At 39.3% G+C, this 19,267-nt stretch overlaps 1 protein-coding gene across 1 annotated transcript; it reads right to left on the bottom strand.

Moving 5' to 3' along the window:
• Positions 1-1,441: 1,441 nt before the first annotated feature.
• LOC139718133 (transmembrane protein 209-like) lies at positions 1,442-17,049 on the bottom strand. Its single transcript, XM_071629617.1, is given in 15 exon segments — positions 1,442-1,496; positions 2,155-2,228; positions 3,126-3,220; positions 3,831-3,945; positions 5,838-5,935; positions 6,768-6,893; positions 7,620-7,716; positions 8,947-9,188; positions 10,687-10,776; positions 11,919-12,048; positions 13,087-13,227; positions 13,230-13,351; positions 14,135-14,331; positions 15,417-15,564; positions 16,928-17,049. Coding segments are annotated over 14 exon segments (1,725 nt in total). The 5' UTR covers positions 15,560-15,564; positions 16,928-17,049.
• Between the last annotated feature and the right edge of the window lie 2,218 nt (positions 17,050-19,267).

Genomic DNA, 19,267 nt, shown 5'->3' with positions numbered 1-19,267 from the left:
TAGTATAATGACCTCAACAGTGCATACTTTGCATAACTTTCGCTCTCAGTTGCCATGTCAATCAAAATAAGAATAAGGAAGACAAGGAGATCACTACTTGAAGATAAACTGATGAACATATGAGCTGTGATGCGAGAAACCGGCCCTCAAGGCCATAAAATACCGACAATGAGTTTTTACCGCCATATTGTGGAATGAACTCTGACACATTTAGATATGTAAACTGTTTTCTGAAATTCTACTCCTAAATGCCTCGATTACTGCATTAAAAAAAAGCACGTTTTGCCCAAATGCTGCAACTTTTTTGATGCGACTATGCATTCACACTCAGCTATCTAGTTGATAACACTTTTTTTTTTGCGTGTATTGGTTTGTCAAACTTCCGCGCTGTTTTATGGTGTTTATGCACAACAGCACTAAACGGCCCTTTTCTCGCGTCATGGCCCATTAACATGTATATTTTTTTTCTTGGTCCTGTCCACACAGGGATATCTTCAGAGACTCCAACTCTCCCGTTTTCGACGGGAGATCTCCTGCCGAAAACCCATTTTTGCAAAATCTCCCGTTCTCCCGTTTGAGATTTAATTTCTCCCGCCCTGGCTCTTTGTCTCCCATTGGAAAGGATTTCTTACTTTATTTCTATCGTGTGTTGAAAAAAATAAGCCTTAGATAGCACAAGAGAGCATCTAGAACCCTAGGAACTTCGCGCTTCGCACACATCAAGTTGGAGTCTCCCGTTTGCTAGGGGTTTCAGGCGGGAGAATCTCCAGATCAGAAGTTGCTTTGGGTTGGAGTCTCTGTATCTTCATCACAAATTCAGGGCAACTGTCAATTTCAATAAATTTAATGCACAGTTGCCATGGCTACATCTGCCTATCAAGGTCACTGGGAAGCATTTACAGTGGACTCCCGTTATAACAAAGTCCTTGGGACCTGCAGTTTTCTTTGGTTATATCAAAATCAAAACAAATAGACAACAAAAAAACAACCATAGATCGGATAATGTTACGGCCTGAATTTTCACTTCGTTGCAACTGGAATTTTGTGTATATACTCGTGTCCGTTATAACGGGAGTGCACTGTATTTAAAGTTGCTGACAGTATTCTTGGAAATGGCACACTGGCTGATACTGGGAGGCTGATACCAGTATCACTTGCGACAAAGGATTACACTTTTTCATCTTTATTGATGGATATACTATTCACAGTTGCTATCGGCAATGACAGATGCCACAGATCATCGACCGCCCCTTTCTTTCCTTGACTTTTGTTACCGTCACATTTCTTTCTTTACATCACATTACTCATGTTTCTCTAAACCTCAAAACTTTTCCATCAAGTTCATGGTTTTCTTTTCAAACGAGTCCATTGTATGAGATGGATCATTTGCGTCCCTCGACGTGGCCCTTGCTTTGGTAGTCCTGTTTCCGACTGGCCAGTTTCAGCTGTCAATCACCCACAGAATATTCACCCCCGATGGACCCAGGTTGACTCTCCTGTGCAGAAAACAAAGAAATATTGACATGGAAAAGACTTTCACATAATATTTCTAAGGATACATACTACTTCTCAAAAGGAGATTAACGGTGCACTGGAAAACAACTTAGCTGTGGTACATAGACTGCTAATATACTGTGGATGAAAATTACTTGTAAAATACCAGGTTATAAAGCGAGTTGATAACCTACGACTTTTCAGCGAGTATTTTGATGACTCAGATCAATTGCCAAGGACTTGAAAAGGGGTTTTCACATCAAGAGTGTTTTGAAAACACACTGTTGATGAAAAATAAATCTGGAAGGAACAGATTTTTGTATGACAAGGGAAATGCTAGAACAGACACACATTACTATGACAGTAGAGTCATGGCAGTGGAATAATCTCCAGCATGAACATTTTTGCAAACTTGACTCTATTGAATTATGGCAACCCACCATCCCCTCAAAATGCAAATATTACTTGAAATATCAACATCCACTATGCACAAAAATAATCTTATGAATAAAAATAGAGTCAAATTCATTAAAATTGGTTCAGCATGGTAAAATCAGCTGCATGGAACTTTTCACAGAACGGTTTTGTAGGAACCTTAGAGTATGGAAAATGGACACAGGACAAAGGAATCAAATCGGACACAGGAGGATTTAGACTCACCCGAGCATTCCATTCTCCTTCGTCTTGATGTGATGCAGAAAGAGGAGGATGGCCTGAAACATGTTGCTTCTTCCCTGCATGGAGTCAAGAATACGACATGTTTACTATTGTTGTTCGTATTTTTATTTTTCCATGGGGGGGTTACATACCTCAAAATTTTCAAATTCTCAGAACATCACACAAGCATTACTGTTAAAGTGTAAATTTCCATGCCTTTCGGGTGACAAAAGACTAGTGCTAAAATTAAAGTACACAAAATTCTTGGCTTGGTATAAACAATTCATCAAAGGAAAATTTTCACTTTTACAGTAATACACAATATGGTCATCTTTTTTTTTCTTTTCTTTTCAAAACCTACAACAGCCTCTTCAATGGTCCATCCTGCTCTGCCAAAGGGCCCTTGCCACTAATATTACCCAAAAGCATTGCATGGTACCCATTTATACACTTAGGTCAAGAGAAGCACTTGAGGCCAAACATGTTGTCCAAGGATAGAAGCGCTAGGCAGGATTTGAACCCCGAACCGTATTGTCTACAAATCCAGAGCCTTCTCCATCATATCACAGCACTCACACGTAAGGACACTATACTGAAATGTCATTTGAATAATCAGAGAAAGAGAGAGAAAAGAAGATGTAATCTAAATGCTTGTTTAAGATACTGTACACACCAAATATTTCGTGAGGTTTTAATATTTTGCAAATTTCATGTTATTTGCAAAATTAAAACCACATGGAAATATGAACTTTGATACCGACATAAACGTGACGTGCACGCATACATTTCTCCGGTCAGTGTTGTGCTCACCAATCCCAAATTTAACCACTCGCAAAATTGTTGGGAAGTCCGACTTGCGAAAAAATTAGACTCGCTAAATATATGGCATATACGGTAACCATGTCCAAACTATTGTCACCGTTTACAATGAGTACACATGTGGCCACTGGAAGGTGGAGAGAAAAATATGTTACCATTGGAATGTCCCACGTGTCATCACCGAGGATCACTTTGAAGTGCGGTGGGTCGACCTTCGACTGGTAGAGCAGCAAGTTCTCCCTCTTCAAGTCTGCACGAAGGATAATTGCTTCGAAATTCATCATTTGCTCTTCAGTTTTGTCAGATCTTCATAACATTTTACCTGATTTTGTTGATTAAGGCCAATTTGACCCTGATGACTTGTTTATTTGTTTTAATAGTCAATTTACTGCAAGATGTCAACATTAAGTCACATGATCTACAAATCCCCTCCCCCCATTAGTCATAAAACACCTTCCAAAAGTGAAAATCAGACTAAATTTCTATAATCTTGAGTGTGGGGATGAGACTCCCTTATTTGAAAAACTTGTACACCATTCCATTACTAAAACAAAAAAGACTGTTTTATTCTTAATACAGTCTTGTAAGAAAAGGCTTTAAAGTGTTAAACTGAAACAAAACATTCACAGAATACAAAATGGGAAAGCAAATTAAGATGTATGCTACTTACATTATCATAAAGCATTCATTTGATTTGGGTATATTGAATGAAAACCTACACTTAAATATATTCAAAGAAAGTGAAAAATCATGTGTGTATATCTGAATGCAGAACCAACTATGCACAAACAGACAGACATACACACATACTAGTTATACACACAGACAGAGATGAAACAAACGAATGCAGAATGTGGTACCAGGTTTGTCTGGCGTCTTCATGAAGTACTGGTCGGTGAATGTCTTGCCGTCTGGGTGCTTCGGGTGGGGTGGCAGGCAGGAATCCAAATAGGTACACAGAGCATGTAGAACCAGCTGAAAGCATAACCAGGAAAAAAATACAGGGAGATCTCGTTATAAAACGACCTAAAAACCATGACAATAACTTTGATATATCAGGTTTCTCACTATATCAGTGCACAAACACACAAAAACATCATCAAAATATGACAAACTCGAAGCTTCAAAATCATCTTGCTATAAAAGGGCTTTGCTATATCCAACTTCTTCATTATGAGGTTCCACTGTACAGGTAAAGGTCACTTTAAACTAGTTGCTTTTTAAAAGCAATTTAAACACAAATCAACCACAGCTGATTGAATTAGTGCAAAGTTTTGCTCAACAGGATGACAATAACATATTTCAATAACTGGTTTGAACCTACCTGGCTAGCCAAATACTGGGACAGATTTATAGTGGGTCTGCCCAAATGCCAGCTAATATCTAATCTAGCCTCTTTGGCTCAGCCAAACTATCAAATTACTATCAGATCATTTCAAAATATACTACTATACATTATGGTGCAACTACTAGTGGCCAACTGACCATACTTTTTCTTTTTTGCAAAGTAAAACTATTTGGGGGCTGTGAGAATTTATGGCAGTAATGGAATCATTCATAAAAGAGTTTCCGCCTTTCCATCTGCTCTGTTTTCATCCCAGGATAATTATTTTTCTTAAAAGATTACATAAGAGATACCATGTATCCAAGAACAAAGTCATCACAGTAAACAACCTGACCAACAACCTGTATGTCAGAGTTATCAATCCAACATTTCATTAAAGGTACTGTTGTCACACTCTGTAATTCCATAATTTAAGCCGTCTTTTATTTACCAAGGTATTGCAGAACTCTAGAAATTTGTACAGTAGCTCATTGATTTTCACTGGTGATCTGAAACATACACCAGTCCAGTGAATAGCCCCTCCTTATCTCCAACTCCTCATTACCTTCCGCCAAGGGAGGAGGTTATGTTTCCGTCAGTGTTTGTTTGTTTATTGGTTTGTTTGTTTGTTTGTCAGTATGCAAAATAAATCAAACATTTGAGAACGGATTGGGATGAAACTTACAGGAAAGGGTGAGAATGACACAAGGAACGGATGATTAGATTTTGGTAGTGGTCCGGGAATTTTTTTATGGATTCTATGAAGGATTTTCGATATGTTGGCAGGTAGGGCCAATGAACTTGGAGTTCAAGCTTCACATTTATTGAGGGTTGCATTTGCACACTAAAGTGCATGCTCTAGTTTTTGCTGGGGCGAGGCGCGCCGCGGAGCCAGAAATTGAGGACATAACAAAAGGCTTCAATATTGGAAAATCAGGCAATTTTCAGCATATATATGTAAGTATAGGTGGAAATCACTGATTTCTACGGAAGAACAAGATCAGGGGTGGAAATGACCTGCTTTGTGGAGGTCTGCGCTCTCAGAGTGTTTCTCTAGTTGATTGGGTGTTGTGGCTCATCTATTTTTTTTTTCCAAGCAGCAGCAAGTACTCTAAATGACATTAACTTCAACCCTGTCCATTTCCTGTGTTGTCCATTTCCTGTGTTGGTGATCACCACTATAAAAGATCTGAATTAACATTTTCAAATCTTAATGAATTACAGCTCAAATTGGGCAAATTCAGAAACAAACCTTGTTGCCATGGCATTTGATGTCATTCTCTCTAAACAAACAAACTACAACCAAACGACTCATCAGTTCATCTTTATAAAAAGCATTCAAAGTTACTGCATCAAGTTTCAACCTGCTTCACTGGGTGCTCACATAATCGCTGTTGAACGTACAAACAGCGTAAGAAGGGATCATAGACCAAATTGGTTAAACTTAGCCCTCACTGCATTGACTTCAGCCTTATCACTGGCATGAGATATGGAGGATGGGGTAATAAAACGATTCTGTCGATGAACAAGTCAAGGGACTCACCACGCAGTCAGTAGGAAGGTCTTTGTGCCACTTACGGCCTTTCTGCTCTCCCCCTTGGTCCCATCTGAACTCGCATAGGTAGCCTCCTCGCGCCAATTCTGGACATGGGATAATATGCAAGTACACCAAACTGAATGCTCCAGCTAGACTGGTCTACACCAGACCAAATATGTGACACACACAAAACTGCAATGCACTGTCAATCTGACATCACAGCCTGTCAAAAAATTCACACTAATTCTTTTCGGGACAAAGTGGAGCCAAGACACAATGGGAGATATGGTTTGTGATTGACTTTTTCTCTTTTTCTTAAGGGGGAGGGGGGGGGGGGGGCAACAGTCAGTAACCTTTGACCTTGGACTTTGAGGCATTTTGCCTGGGACAAGGTGTTACAAAATCCACCGACAGCTTTTCTTTCTTGTCTTGCCTTTTCTTGGGATTGCCTTTCCTTTGACATGCCATGATGGCTTTATTTTCTTTTTCTGGTAAGACAGCTAAGATTTGGACAGGTCATCAATTAACTGATTACCTGGCAATTAATGAAATAAGGTGATTTTCACCCAAATTTGAGAAACAAGGATAGTTCTGAAATGTGAGTTACGGATAGAAACAACCAATGTAAAAATTTGATTCAGTATAATCAATGTTGAGGATTGTTGGATATACAAAATGTGAACAACAGTTATGATGAAAAATTTTTCTAGACTAAACTGTCTAAAGTTATGGTATAGTGGGAAAAACAGTGATATCTCCTTATATTTTAGTCTTCATCACCAAACGTTTATATGGTAGGATGTCTTGTGAGACAACTGACCTACACATACGCATCAAATGTGATATCTCAAACATTTTTCAAATTACGGCTCCCAATGGTAAACAGTGCCTCTAAAAGGCAAGAGAAAGAGAAGAAAATGAAAATGGATGCACTACCTTTGTATCTCTGGATGACATATTCCTGATTGGGCGAGACATCGAGATAGGACAACAGCATGTTGAGGGAGGGCACGTGCTGGCTTTTGAGGATGGCTATCTGTCGAAGGGCCGATATACTTGTATCTGGGTAAACAAAAAAAAGATATGGGGATAGGGGAGGGCAATATTCTTAAGATGCTATGAGGGGCTCAGTAATAACCAAATGCCTCAATATTCTTTTAATGAGTAAGCCCTGCACCATGTCTCTATCACATAATATATCATATATCACATATATATCACATATATATTATATATAACATATATATCATATATATATTATATATCACATTTATATCACATATATATTATATATCACATATATATCCCATATATATTATATATCACATATACATTAAATATCACACATATATCCACCAATATATCACATATACACGTATCAGCCACAATACAGATATCATAGTCAACAACAATGGAGTGAAGTGCATGATGGCTTGCACATTAGGGATTCACTGCTGTAATATTTCATATGATAACCATTTTGATTTCTACATCTCTAGTTGGTTCATCTCATATCAAAAACTTTTGTGACTTGGACATCTGTGACTTTATAGACAGACAGGTTTTGTCATCCATTTCAGCTCAATCAGCAATGAAGGCATACACATCTTTCATTTTGACAGAATGCTTTTACACAACACTTGCAGACCAGTAATCTACTTAGTTTTATTGGTAAATGCTTTACCTTATGGTGTGATAACCAACTGCTGAGAGGGTGACTTATTTTTGGTGTTGTGTTTATGAGAAAAAAAGGATTGTAGGGTGAAGAAGTATCCGCTATGGTCTTACCTCCTACTTGAAGGTCCCCATGGCCAAGTCTCTGCAGGCCTTTGTTGACTTTGCCTATCTCCTTGACGACGGGAACCAAGACAGTCTGGCTCAGCCACTAATAACAGTCACATTGAAAGACAGCAGAGCACAGAGTTCAGGTCTGTTTTCGCAACATTCTTCAACATTCCAAGAAACCTCATCCTGGTACATTCTAGATCATGACTGGCAGCGAATGGAATATTGCAAATGCGCCACAACAGACTTGAAGATCTTGACAACTATGAACATCTTAAAAGAGCACACGAAATTGTCGCATTTGCTGCAGGCCCACTTACTGTACAAACTGCCAAAGGAACAACCAGAGGGTAACTATGGAAGGCCAGTCAAGCCATAATAGCAAGATACAGAGTGTCTATCTGTTCAATATCATTATGCACGTATACAAATGCAGCATTAAAGTAATGCATTTTAAAAAAAAGTACAAAAAGTCGGGAAATGAGACTTAATTTCTAGACAGGATCAAATTCTGGGAGAGGAGATTTTCAGTTTGAAATGACATATTATGACTTGCCAAAATTGGATGTTCCTATTAAAGTGGCATAGCAAAAGAGGGAGGAAAGTTTCAACACAAGAGAATGCTACTTCTGAGAAAAGGGGCTTTGAATTTAAAGCCCACGGAAGCAAAGAGTTATCTTTACTTATGTGTAGAACAAAATGGAGGCTTCCAACTCCCAAAGCAGTCACTGCTACAGCATTATCATATGACAATAAATACAGTCTATTTAAGATGTAAACACTCAAACCATAAGTATATTGTATGTTGTTTTTGAATGCTCATCATACACTGAAAAACAATCATGGTAAATGCAATACTACAGCTCATTCATTTCCTGTATATTTTGCATTTAAGAAAGAGCATGAAATTGTTTCTACTTTCATGCTTAGTTTGAAAATGCAGTATGAAAAGTAATGGTTTAGGGTTCATTTACATATTGTAAATCCAAAGTTTTGTTATTATGAATACAAGGGGCTTTATTCTAAAGGTTGAACATTGCAAAGGTTCAATATTTCAAGATTTGTTACTTGAAAAGTTTGTAATTTTGATTATGAAATAAAATGAAGTAAGATTTATTGTTCTGAAGGTTTGTTGATCCAAAACTGCAATGAGGTTTATTTCAAAGATTAATTAATCATAAGGTTTATGATAATATATGAATTATATCTATGGACCTGAGGTTTTATTTTTTTGCTAAGAAATTTTATTATAAACCTTGATCGTTATAATGGGAGTGTGATGTATGGGCAACATTACGTCACACTTAGGTGATTCTGGTGCAAAACTCACCTGTCTTAGATTGGCTATCCACCGGTCAAGGGTTTCTCGGTCAACCTCCAGCCTGTCCCACACTTCTTCTGCTCCGTATGTGGCCGGGCAGTCCTGGTCATCCTTGCCACGAGAGGCCGGTGACTGTGGTGACCGACTGGCCAGCTGATATTGGTACTTGCCCAAGAGGTAGGTGAAATCGGCGGCAGACCGATTGTACGCCCAGTAGGAGGGGCTGCTGCCGGGGGAGTGGTCAGGTGTTCCTAGGAATGCAGGATATAAATCGTTTCAAACATTGTTGAATATCCAGCCATATAATTTCAATCAAATGGGAACCGAAAAGATCTTTAACATTTGACTGTGATGCTATACTGTCAAATACTTCATCATGCCAGGCAATATAACATGAACTTTTGAATGAACAGTTATGACACAGAGATCATATCTACAGGAAGTTCCCTGTGTTACAGGTAGAAATTTTGAGCATGTCACCAATACTACAAAGAATGCACACAAATTGCCACATGTTTCACTATTTCACCAAGTACAGAAACACACTACTACATATTATTATTACTACTACTACTACTACTACTACTACTACTACTACTACTACTACTACTACTACTACTACTACTACTACTACTACTACTACTTCTACAATTACTATACTTTTACTGCCATTTCTTCCAAAGCTACCACTATATAGATGATGACTGGCGGGGGGAGGGAACATACCGAATGTTCCACCCGAAGGGTTTGAAATTCTATTGAGGGAGGTTATAAGTCCCAAAACGAAGTCGCGGGACTTATAGCCTCCCGAAATAGCATTTCAAACCCTGAGGGTAGAACGTTTGGTACATGTTCCAGACAACAAAAGTCATCATATATTATATGGGTTAGTCAAATACGTCAACATCAACGTAACTACCCACCAGCACAATGCACTCGATCGCTCACTCGCGCAGAGCCAAATTCACTGTGTGCGCGGTCCTATAGGCCTTTTGTCATTTGTTACGTGAAAATGTTTTCCCATGGGTGAACATTACAAAGAATGTTTGCCCATGGGAGGAACATACCGAATGTGCCTCCATCACGTGACTGTGTTTAGCCAATCACTAACCGGTATTTGACTAACCCATTTAATATTTTTATTTGTAACACTACTCCTCTCACTATCAATATATTACTACATATTGCACTTTCAGCAGGGTCACTTGAAGCCTGCACATATACTGTGACTAAAGTTTGCAAAAATTTGGTGTTTGGTCTTTTTCTTTTTTCCCCCTGAGATTGTACATTAACAGAGTATGAATGTATCCCCAAAATGGCTTCGACCAAGTGACCCACTTCTCATGATTGGGTATACACCACTTTCGATATACCAAGAATGACAACAAACAACTTGTGCGAAGCTGGCTTGTGAATCGGTGTGAATGCTTTGCATGTGCACAAGCCTTTAGTGTACAAATCTAAGTGGTGATACAGACAGCACCTAGTCAGCATTAAAAATTCACTCGCACTTCACTGTTCTTTGTGAATGACATTTCTTGTGTCCATCAAAAGGTAAAGAAGGACTATATCTGATAGTTTCATAAAATTTCAAAGCCAATAATGGAAGGAAAGCAGATAATTTTGTCTCAAAGATATGTCGACCATGGAGTATCGTGGGTTTGTTTTTACCCCAACCCCAACTACATACCAGGATGTCCGACCATGAGAATAGTCAGCTCATCATGGCTCACTTAAAATCCTTCTCACCGAGGATATTTCTCCTCTCCTTGTCTTCATACGACTTCAGATAGCTGCTCAGTGACGCTTCGTCTGATATGGTAGTCTCTGGGGTCATCACTGTGATATGTGGGAAAAGAAAATGTCAGGCAAACAATTTTCGAGCCTCATTACGGCAATACTACAACGATGTCAAAGGAAGGATGCTCAGGCCTGAAGGATGAAAACCCCCATTAAAAAAAGAAGAAAGAACAACTCTATCGGTGCATTTTGTAATGTGTGAAGTAGAAGACACACGAAAACGTCTCCTCTGCATCTATAAGCTATTAACCCGTTGAGGACGGGCCAATTTTGCGCTAACACATATTTCCCATAGACACCTGCCTGAGTATACTCGAGACTGGTCTTCAACGGGTTAAAACGAGAAATAAATTCATGAAATTTGTGGTAGACTCTCTCACACCTGTACCATTCTCACAAGAGACTTGGACATCATAGAAGAGGCTTTTAGACATTCTGAACTGGGGCTTGCTCGAGAATGCACAAACCCTCTAAGAGGGCAGCTCATTTATCCCAAATGCAGTGAAATTGTACAAGCAAACTTTGCATTAAGCCCAGAAGCTCTGACTAATCTGGATATTTTAGATCCAGACTACAGCCGATAATGCAGATCACATTTTGTAGTGTTAGAAAAGCAGTTGAGAGCTTGGTATGTATTCCTGCAACTAAGCACTCTAGGTCCTGCTATTTTAACCCTTAGTTTTGCAGTAGAAGAGTAGATATACCCCATTTCTTGTCTTATATGGAATTCTTTAAAAAAAAAAAGATTTCTGGATCTAAAATGGCAAGACCCCCTGCCATAACACTCCTCACCCCCACCAAAAAAAAAAGAAGAACAAAAAAAAAAGAAAGAAGAGGAAAAGAAAAATAAGCATACACTGCATATTCCTTTTTTCAATGCTGCTATTTCCTAAAATGTGTAAAAATCCACACACTTCTTTGCATAACTTAGGAACAGACTATAAATCCCTCAAAAAAACAACAGAACAGACAAATCGATACTATCAAAAGCAAGTCCTTATTGGTGGATTTCATAAATTGAAAAAAAAAGAAGTCAGCATAAAGTGAGCATCAAAAAGATGGAAAGAATACCCCCACCCCCACCCCCCCCCCCCCCCAAAAAAAAAAAAACTAAGATCATGCACTTTTCTATAATGTTATTCAAAACTGCACACAGGCCCTTCTGTGATACTTGGTCATACTTGGGGAGTGTCTCGCTGGTGAGGATCTATGCCTCGGTCGGAGCAGACTTCCCCCACTACCACTGGCATCACGGAGGAGGACGGACGATGACATGTTCTGGGTTGGCGTTTGAGAGGCTGCGCCGAGGGTCTGCAGTGTACAACAAGGCACGGTACAAATAAAAACAGAAGACAAATTGTCACGCACTGAAAGTCTGCTTACTGTGAGAAGTAGAAGGTCTTACATCCAGGTCAGACAAAGGTCAGACAATATTTGGACAACAACAGAGCACTATGCCAAGCAAGCTTCTTGCTGAGCCAAAACATCCTACTTTTCAAAGATTTTTTTTTTTTAAATTGTGACAGGATGTTATGACATGCTATATATGACATTTCGCTGATATGGTGACTGAGACAATAACTCTTTGTGCCATGTTCGCACGCCTGACTCAGTCAACGGCGTGCCAACTTCGCACATTCTGCTCAAACGCACAAAGCCACTAAAACTGATCAATAAATCGCCAAATGCCACAGTACAATGAAAGCACTTCTCATGATTTCATTCCTGTCACAGGTAGCTTGATTTTATGTGGTGACTCTGGCTATCAAGCAGTGTTCCCTATTGGATTTGTGAATAAATTTTAAGTGTTTGGCACTGTTTTGTGTGGAAAAGTAATGCCTCTACAATAATCAAGCTACTGGTCAGTTGAAAGAAAAACGATCATAGATTTGTCATACAATTTATATCAAAGCAAAGCTTGGCATATTCTCTACAACTTCGCTCATTGCATGTCCAGGGTAACAAAAATCCATATTTAATTTACAGATATTTGAAAAGCAGACTGTTTCTCTAAAACATGACTACATCGCTGTCTCAGAATAATGTGGCACTCAGGGGTTTACACCATGGCACATAAAGAGTAAATACACTGTAGATGGACCTTGGACAACACATGCCCCTGCCTGCCACTTGGATATGCAGCACTAGCAATGAACCATAACATGCACACATTAGAAACAACAGCCAAGAGGGGGGGGGGGGGGGGGGGGGAAGCAATAATATCATTAAAGGAAGGTTAACTCAATGTACATGCATAATCACCTGGCTGAATGACTGCCCAGATGGAGATTAGGGGGAGGGGGGAGTAATTGATATTTTTAAAACAGGATTAACTCATTGTACAATCACCTGGTTGAATGACTGCCCAGACGGAGACAAAATGCTCCCCTGAGATGAGGGGGAGGCACTGGGGGAGAACTGGCTGGGGAAACTGCGGTTGAGGCCCAGCTGTCCGCCCACGGGACTGCCGCCCAGTGCGGCTGATAGGGTGGAGGGGTGGAGTAGAGGTAATGGCTGGGTGGTTTGAGAGATGGTGAGGAGGATGGCGTGTGCGGCGCCGAAAGGCTGGCGGGCGCTGAGGCGATCCTCTGGCGAGAGACTTTGAAGCCAACCGCTGCAGCAGTGGAAATGAAAATGGTACACAAAAGGCACTGCCTGGAAGGGTCTGGGATGCCTCAAAGAGCACTACTGTATATCCACACACATATTTTTTTCGTACAGTACTGCTTCCGGGGAGGGGGCATTTTATCAAGTGTCAGTTATTTCCAAATGGCAATTTGCTCTCAGCCAATCAGATGCAAGGATTTCAGTAGCTTGAAACAGTTGTCAGTGAGTGACAAATGCCCTGAGCTTGTACTACAATTATAATATCAGGAACGACTGCACTTGTGATTAAGAATCACTGTGGCAAATGAGAAATTCATTTTCTTATTTTGAAGAAAAGCTAGTGATTTCTCACCTCTGGAGACAACACACAGCACACTCATACTACGGACAGGAGGCACCAGTACTTTCTTCAGCTGCTAATCTCACAAATTTCAGTCATCTCACAAAATGTGTCCATGGTAGATAAAAACACTGTGAAACATATTGTAAATACAGTATTAGAAATCAATGGTTGCTTCTGAATTTGATTTGAACTGGTGCCTCAACTACAAATAGGAAATTTAGGAGCATCACAAAAATATACCCCTGATGATTGATAAATAGAATTCATTGAAACCTGAACAGACAAGATGAATGGTATTAAACTGTAATGACATCTGAGTACAAGAAGATTTTACTGGTACACTGTAACGTGTGAATAACTCTAGCCGATAAGATTAATATATGGTACCCTATTACGGACACACTGCAAGCAAGACAGTCCTCATTACAAAATAGTCAAACGAAATACCATGGTCATGCACTCCAAGGAGACTCTTCTCGCTGGGAGACAAGGAGATCGGCTGGCTGACTGCTTCGAGGGTGGGCACGACGTACCGCCACAGATCCACCAGAGCGTTGAGGGTGAAGAGCAGGCTAAGCGTGCATGTGACGTACCACAGAGATGGGTGAGTCACATCGAAGAAGGCTGCCGTGGAGTGGTAGGTCCTGAAGGGAATGCAGACAGTAATTGTTTTGGATCCAAAGTGATCACCAAAATGACCATAGTTTGTCTGAAAACAACCAGCATCTTGTTTGTAACCCCAATGGTGAATGGGCTAACCAGTACTCATTTATTGCTCCATGCTGTATGGGGGGGGGGGGGGGGGGGGACCACCAAAGGGAAGAAAAAATACACCACCAACATGTCATCACCACGCAGAAGATCTTTCATGATCAGCCCTACTTAAAACCATAGGTTTTAACACCTTTTTAGCATGCTATTTTCACACTTCTATCTAAATACAACTGAACTGTATAATTACCACAACACGATGATAAGACATGATTCTCATGCATGATGACGCATGTGCGGTAGGGAAAATAACTGATTGTAGGCAATAAGTCTGTTTTCAGGACAGTGCAGTTGGACATACATGTACATGTACATGTAGACTGGATACTAGTAGAAATCACTTTGCTTCTTTGCTTGGAAGAATAGCAGCAGATCACAGCAAGTCCTACCTGTTCAAACATTGCCCTAGGGAACAGTAATACTGTATTTCAAGTGATAAAAATTTCACGTTTGTCTCATCAAAAACCAATTTTCCACACAAATGAAATGCATGTTTTGTTTATCTTATTTCGAGCTAAGATAAAGAGAGTGTGTGCGTTTGTGCGTGAAAGTTCACTGCAATATCTATCAATATTTAGAGCAATATGTGCATTATTTCTTACTACATGCAATTTGTAATGAGCAGCGTGGTTCGGGACTAAAGTAGGTTTGATACTTATATGTATGCAGAATACCTGTACAGTACATTCTTATGCCCAGTAAACCATGGCCCCATTTCATAAAAAGTTGCTATGATAGCAACTCTTTCTGGAATGACAATTGTCATGGAAACGACAAGAATCCAGCTTCCTGATTGGCTGTTGCCATTTGAAGAGCCATTCCAGCAAGAGTTGCTAACCTAACTTCTTTTATGAAATGGGGCCAAGATGTGTGAGTCTGGTGGCTGAAACTACGTACACTGTATGTATTGAAGATTATGACATAAAAATTGAATGGCAAAGGGGGCTTTGGGGCTTACATTTCCAAGAAGCACACGACAGCCAGAAAGAGGTTGATGCCAAACCAGATGAGCGCTCTCTTGGCCGATTTGTTGCTGAGCTTACGCTTGAGGGTGTCCCTGGCGATGGGAGTGGTGGCGTTTCCTATCCCCGTTGGCATCATCTTGGCTGCAACAGACAAGAAACAAATTTTGCATGCATTGTTTAACCAACAGAATACCACAATAATTTTGCTCCAGAAGTCATTGTCTCAAAAAATTATGTAAACATTTCCAAAACTGACATAGAACTACCTATGTGTTGCCAATTTAAGGATCAATTACATGATTTTGCAATTGAATATAAGGGATTAAATAATTTGGTGATCTAAGTGAACAATGTTATAAGACCAGAACAGGGCTCAAATGGGAGTGATTCTAATCTATGTCATGAAGTAACAAGAATACATGACCATAACAAAAATAGAAGGAACACATAGGTCTATGTTTTTTTTTTCTTTTTTTGAGACTCAGTGCCAGTGGGTTAACATCACATATCCAGGGATGCTCACAGTGAGGATTGAGACTATGAATGCAATGTGATTTCAAAAACAACTTATTCTATTAGTGAGAACATAAATTCTGGATGTAACTTGCTACCACCATTATCAAATCTGGTATTCACTGCCACTGGTAACAATACTAACATGGCCTTCATTTCACTCTAATAACAGGTTTAATAGACCTCTAAAAAGTTACTACAGAAATCGAAGAGAAGATCACAGAGACTCCAACTCTCCCGCTTTCGACAGGAGATCTCCCGCTTTTGACAGGAGATCTCCCGCCGAAAGCCCATTTTTGCAAAATCTCCCATTCTCCCGCAATCCCGCTTGAGATTTAATTTCTCTCGCCCTGGATCTGTGTCTTTTTTGTCTTCGTATGTTGAAAAATGAGCCTTACTTTTAGATAGCACAAACCCCAAGAGAGCATCAAGAACCCTAATTTATTTCAGAGCTTTCAGGGCCCAAGTGGGCCCTCGACCCCAGCCCCAAGGAACTTCGCGCTCATGATACGCGCTTCGCGCACATCAAAATTGGAGTCTCCCGTTTGGGGTTTCAGGCGGGAGAATCTCCAGTCCCAGATCAGAATAGAAGGTGCCTGGGCCCTGGCCCTGGCTGGGGTTGGAGTCTCCGAGATCATTTGTGAAAAATACATTCTTGTTTCTTATTTCTATACTGGTATTCATGCAAAGTACTTTGCCAATTTATGCCGTAAATTTAATGGCTTACGCGCTAACGTTAGTGCTTGTGATGTGACGTGTGACCAGATATCAGATCACGGACACGGTTTGAAAATAGCGCGTCTACGACCAGTACCAGCTAGATCTACGTTAAATAATGGACAAACGTAAAATGACTCTAACCAACGTGTATACAAATAGGTGGGACAATGTTGATGCAAACAAACGGAAGTTTTTTCGGTTAAACTAGCGCTGTGAACAGTCAGTATCAACACAACTCTTTACTTCAACATTAAGTCATATAAATACCTACCAATTGTATGGTATTAACCTAAAGCCACTCGAAGAAATACAGCACCACTACGATATCGAGAATGATCAAAAATATCAGAAATTCAAATGCAAAGGTGAGGTACCGGAACACTTGCAACATTCCGCACGTGAAACGAAAGTAAAGAGTATGGAAGGCCATCGGGCAAAATTAATTGTAAAACGCCATGGTAAGAACCAAAATCTCTCTGCACAGAACAGTGATGTCCTATATCCTGCCCATATTACATTGTATGTTGAATGTCATTGATAGATAATGTTAGACCAGAAAGTTCCATCAATATTGGACTATGAATGTAAGAAAGTTTAGTATGACAGTGATTTTCTTTTTCTTTTTTTAATGATGAGCATGGTCACTAGTTCACAACTCCATTTAATTCAGTTGAGATGATGGCGTCATCGCCTTTTTGCTTTTGTTGTGCGATTGATTCGCAAGTCACGTGAATGAATGAATGAATGAATGAATGAATAAATGAATCTGTATAAATAGATAAGTTGATAGATATAAATTGATAAATAAATACAATAAATAAATATAGATAAATGAATAAATGAATAGAATGTGGCGAACTGATCACTGTTAAAGAATCATACATCCAGTTAGGTATTCATGGAGTAGAACAAAAAGAAATAAAAATGAATTAGGCTCAACTATCTCGATGTTTTGTGTATAAGCATTCAATCAGTCCCTCAAAGTTAATGCTTTGGTCATAATAAGTAGCAACTCCAGCCCCTTTTAACAAAAAAACAGCACCACTGCTATAGAGTATTGTCACAAACCAGCATTTGACGCCGCCAGGATAGGCCTACAGCCCCACAACTCTTCCTTCTGATGTCACTGAGTGGCAAAAACGAAACTGGGTGAGGATTTCTTTTAGTCAGTGGGAGGACTAGGCGGCCACATCATCTTCGTTCCAGGGATGCGTAGTGATTTTCACCTCCATCGATCTGGAAACTTTGCGTTTAAACGCAGCTCCAAAAATCAAACGCAAGTCCTCCAAATCTCATGCAACTTTGCTTTTTAAAAACGCAATTTGAATTTCTATAGCAACGGGACCGGGATCTCCACATGCAGTGTCTATCCTGGAGTGAAGCAAAGTTATAATACATGTATCTATAATAATAATAATATTTTTTTTAGTTCATTTACACTCATTTTTAATTCCTACTTTCATTTTCATGAAGCGTCAATCACTCTTTAAATCACTTGGCATACTGTTCTATTGCTTAAGGGCCTATTCTATAAAATGAACCTGGTTCGATAGTGAGGATAACAAAGTACATTGTTAATGAAGCAAAACACCATAAAGCTAACAATTGGAACTTAAACTTTAAGTTCCTAGTTTGTTACCTTACTGCTACTAATGTGCATCACCTCCGTCTTACCATCATTGTCATACTGTAAACGTGGAAATTTTCTTGGTGTTGAAATTGCCGGTCGCGTATTTCGCACAACCAGAAAATAAAAGTGCGCGAATATTTTCGCTTGCCATTATGTTACGATAGTTGAAAACTCTTCGTCTTATCCGGCCGAGCGCTAAAAAAAAGAAGAAGAAGATTATGATAACTCGCGCTAAAATAACGACTTTTACACTATACGATGCTACTCCATAGTTAGAATGACGATGACTGTTTTTTTTTTTTAATGTAGAAAACATTATTATGGAAACCTTATCGAGTGCTTTTTGATTTATCATGACCAACGTCTCAAGAGTTGATACATTTTTGACATTAAAGACGATACGTAAACAGGTCATGATTGTGTTCAATGTTTTGAGGATAGAGTACTGAAACTGTGATTAATGTGAACGTAGAGGAGCAGTACAGCAAGACTTCAACGTGTCCAACCCAGCAGCTTGTGCTGAGCTTGGAGCATGTAGGCGCATTTATACTATGTATAAATTTCAAGTTGCAATTTTTATGTATTCTTGTCAAAATAATTTATTACCAAAGTTTCTTTTAGAGTGTTTTAACTGAATAAAAGTGTTCATAGTTATAATACAAGAAATTTACATTATTTTCATTTGCCACAAATTAGAACATCTGTGTATAAGAGATCTGTATTTTTCTCAGGACCGCTTATTTGGAATCATTTGCCAGAAATTATCCAGAAAAGTCAAACTTTAAACTGTTTTAAAAGGAGATATAAACAATATTTGTTGAATAATGTGTAATAATTTTCATAGGAAACTATATCATTTATCAAATTGGAACATTGCGTGTATTATCAGGTATTTTGTACATTGTAATTCCATCCAGGTATAGTGTTATGTGATTACTGCATGTGTGTGTGTGTGTGTGTGTGTGTGTGTGTGTGTGTATT

Source organism: Diadema antillarum, unplaced genomic scaffold, assembly GCF_040938485.1.
Source record: "Diadema antillarum isolate AM-2024a unplaced genomic scaffold, OU_Dant_1.0 scf00000089, whole genome shotgun sequence".
NCBI lineage: Eukaryota > Metazoa > Echinodermata > Echinoidea > Diadematoida > Diadematidae > Diadema > Diadema antillarum.
The sequence above is the reverse complement of the archived record's forward strand: the minus strand, read 5'-3'. Positions and strand labels throughout refer to the sequence as shown.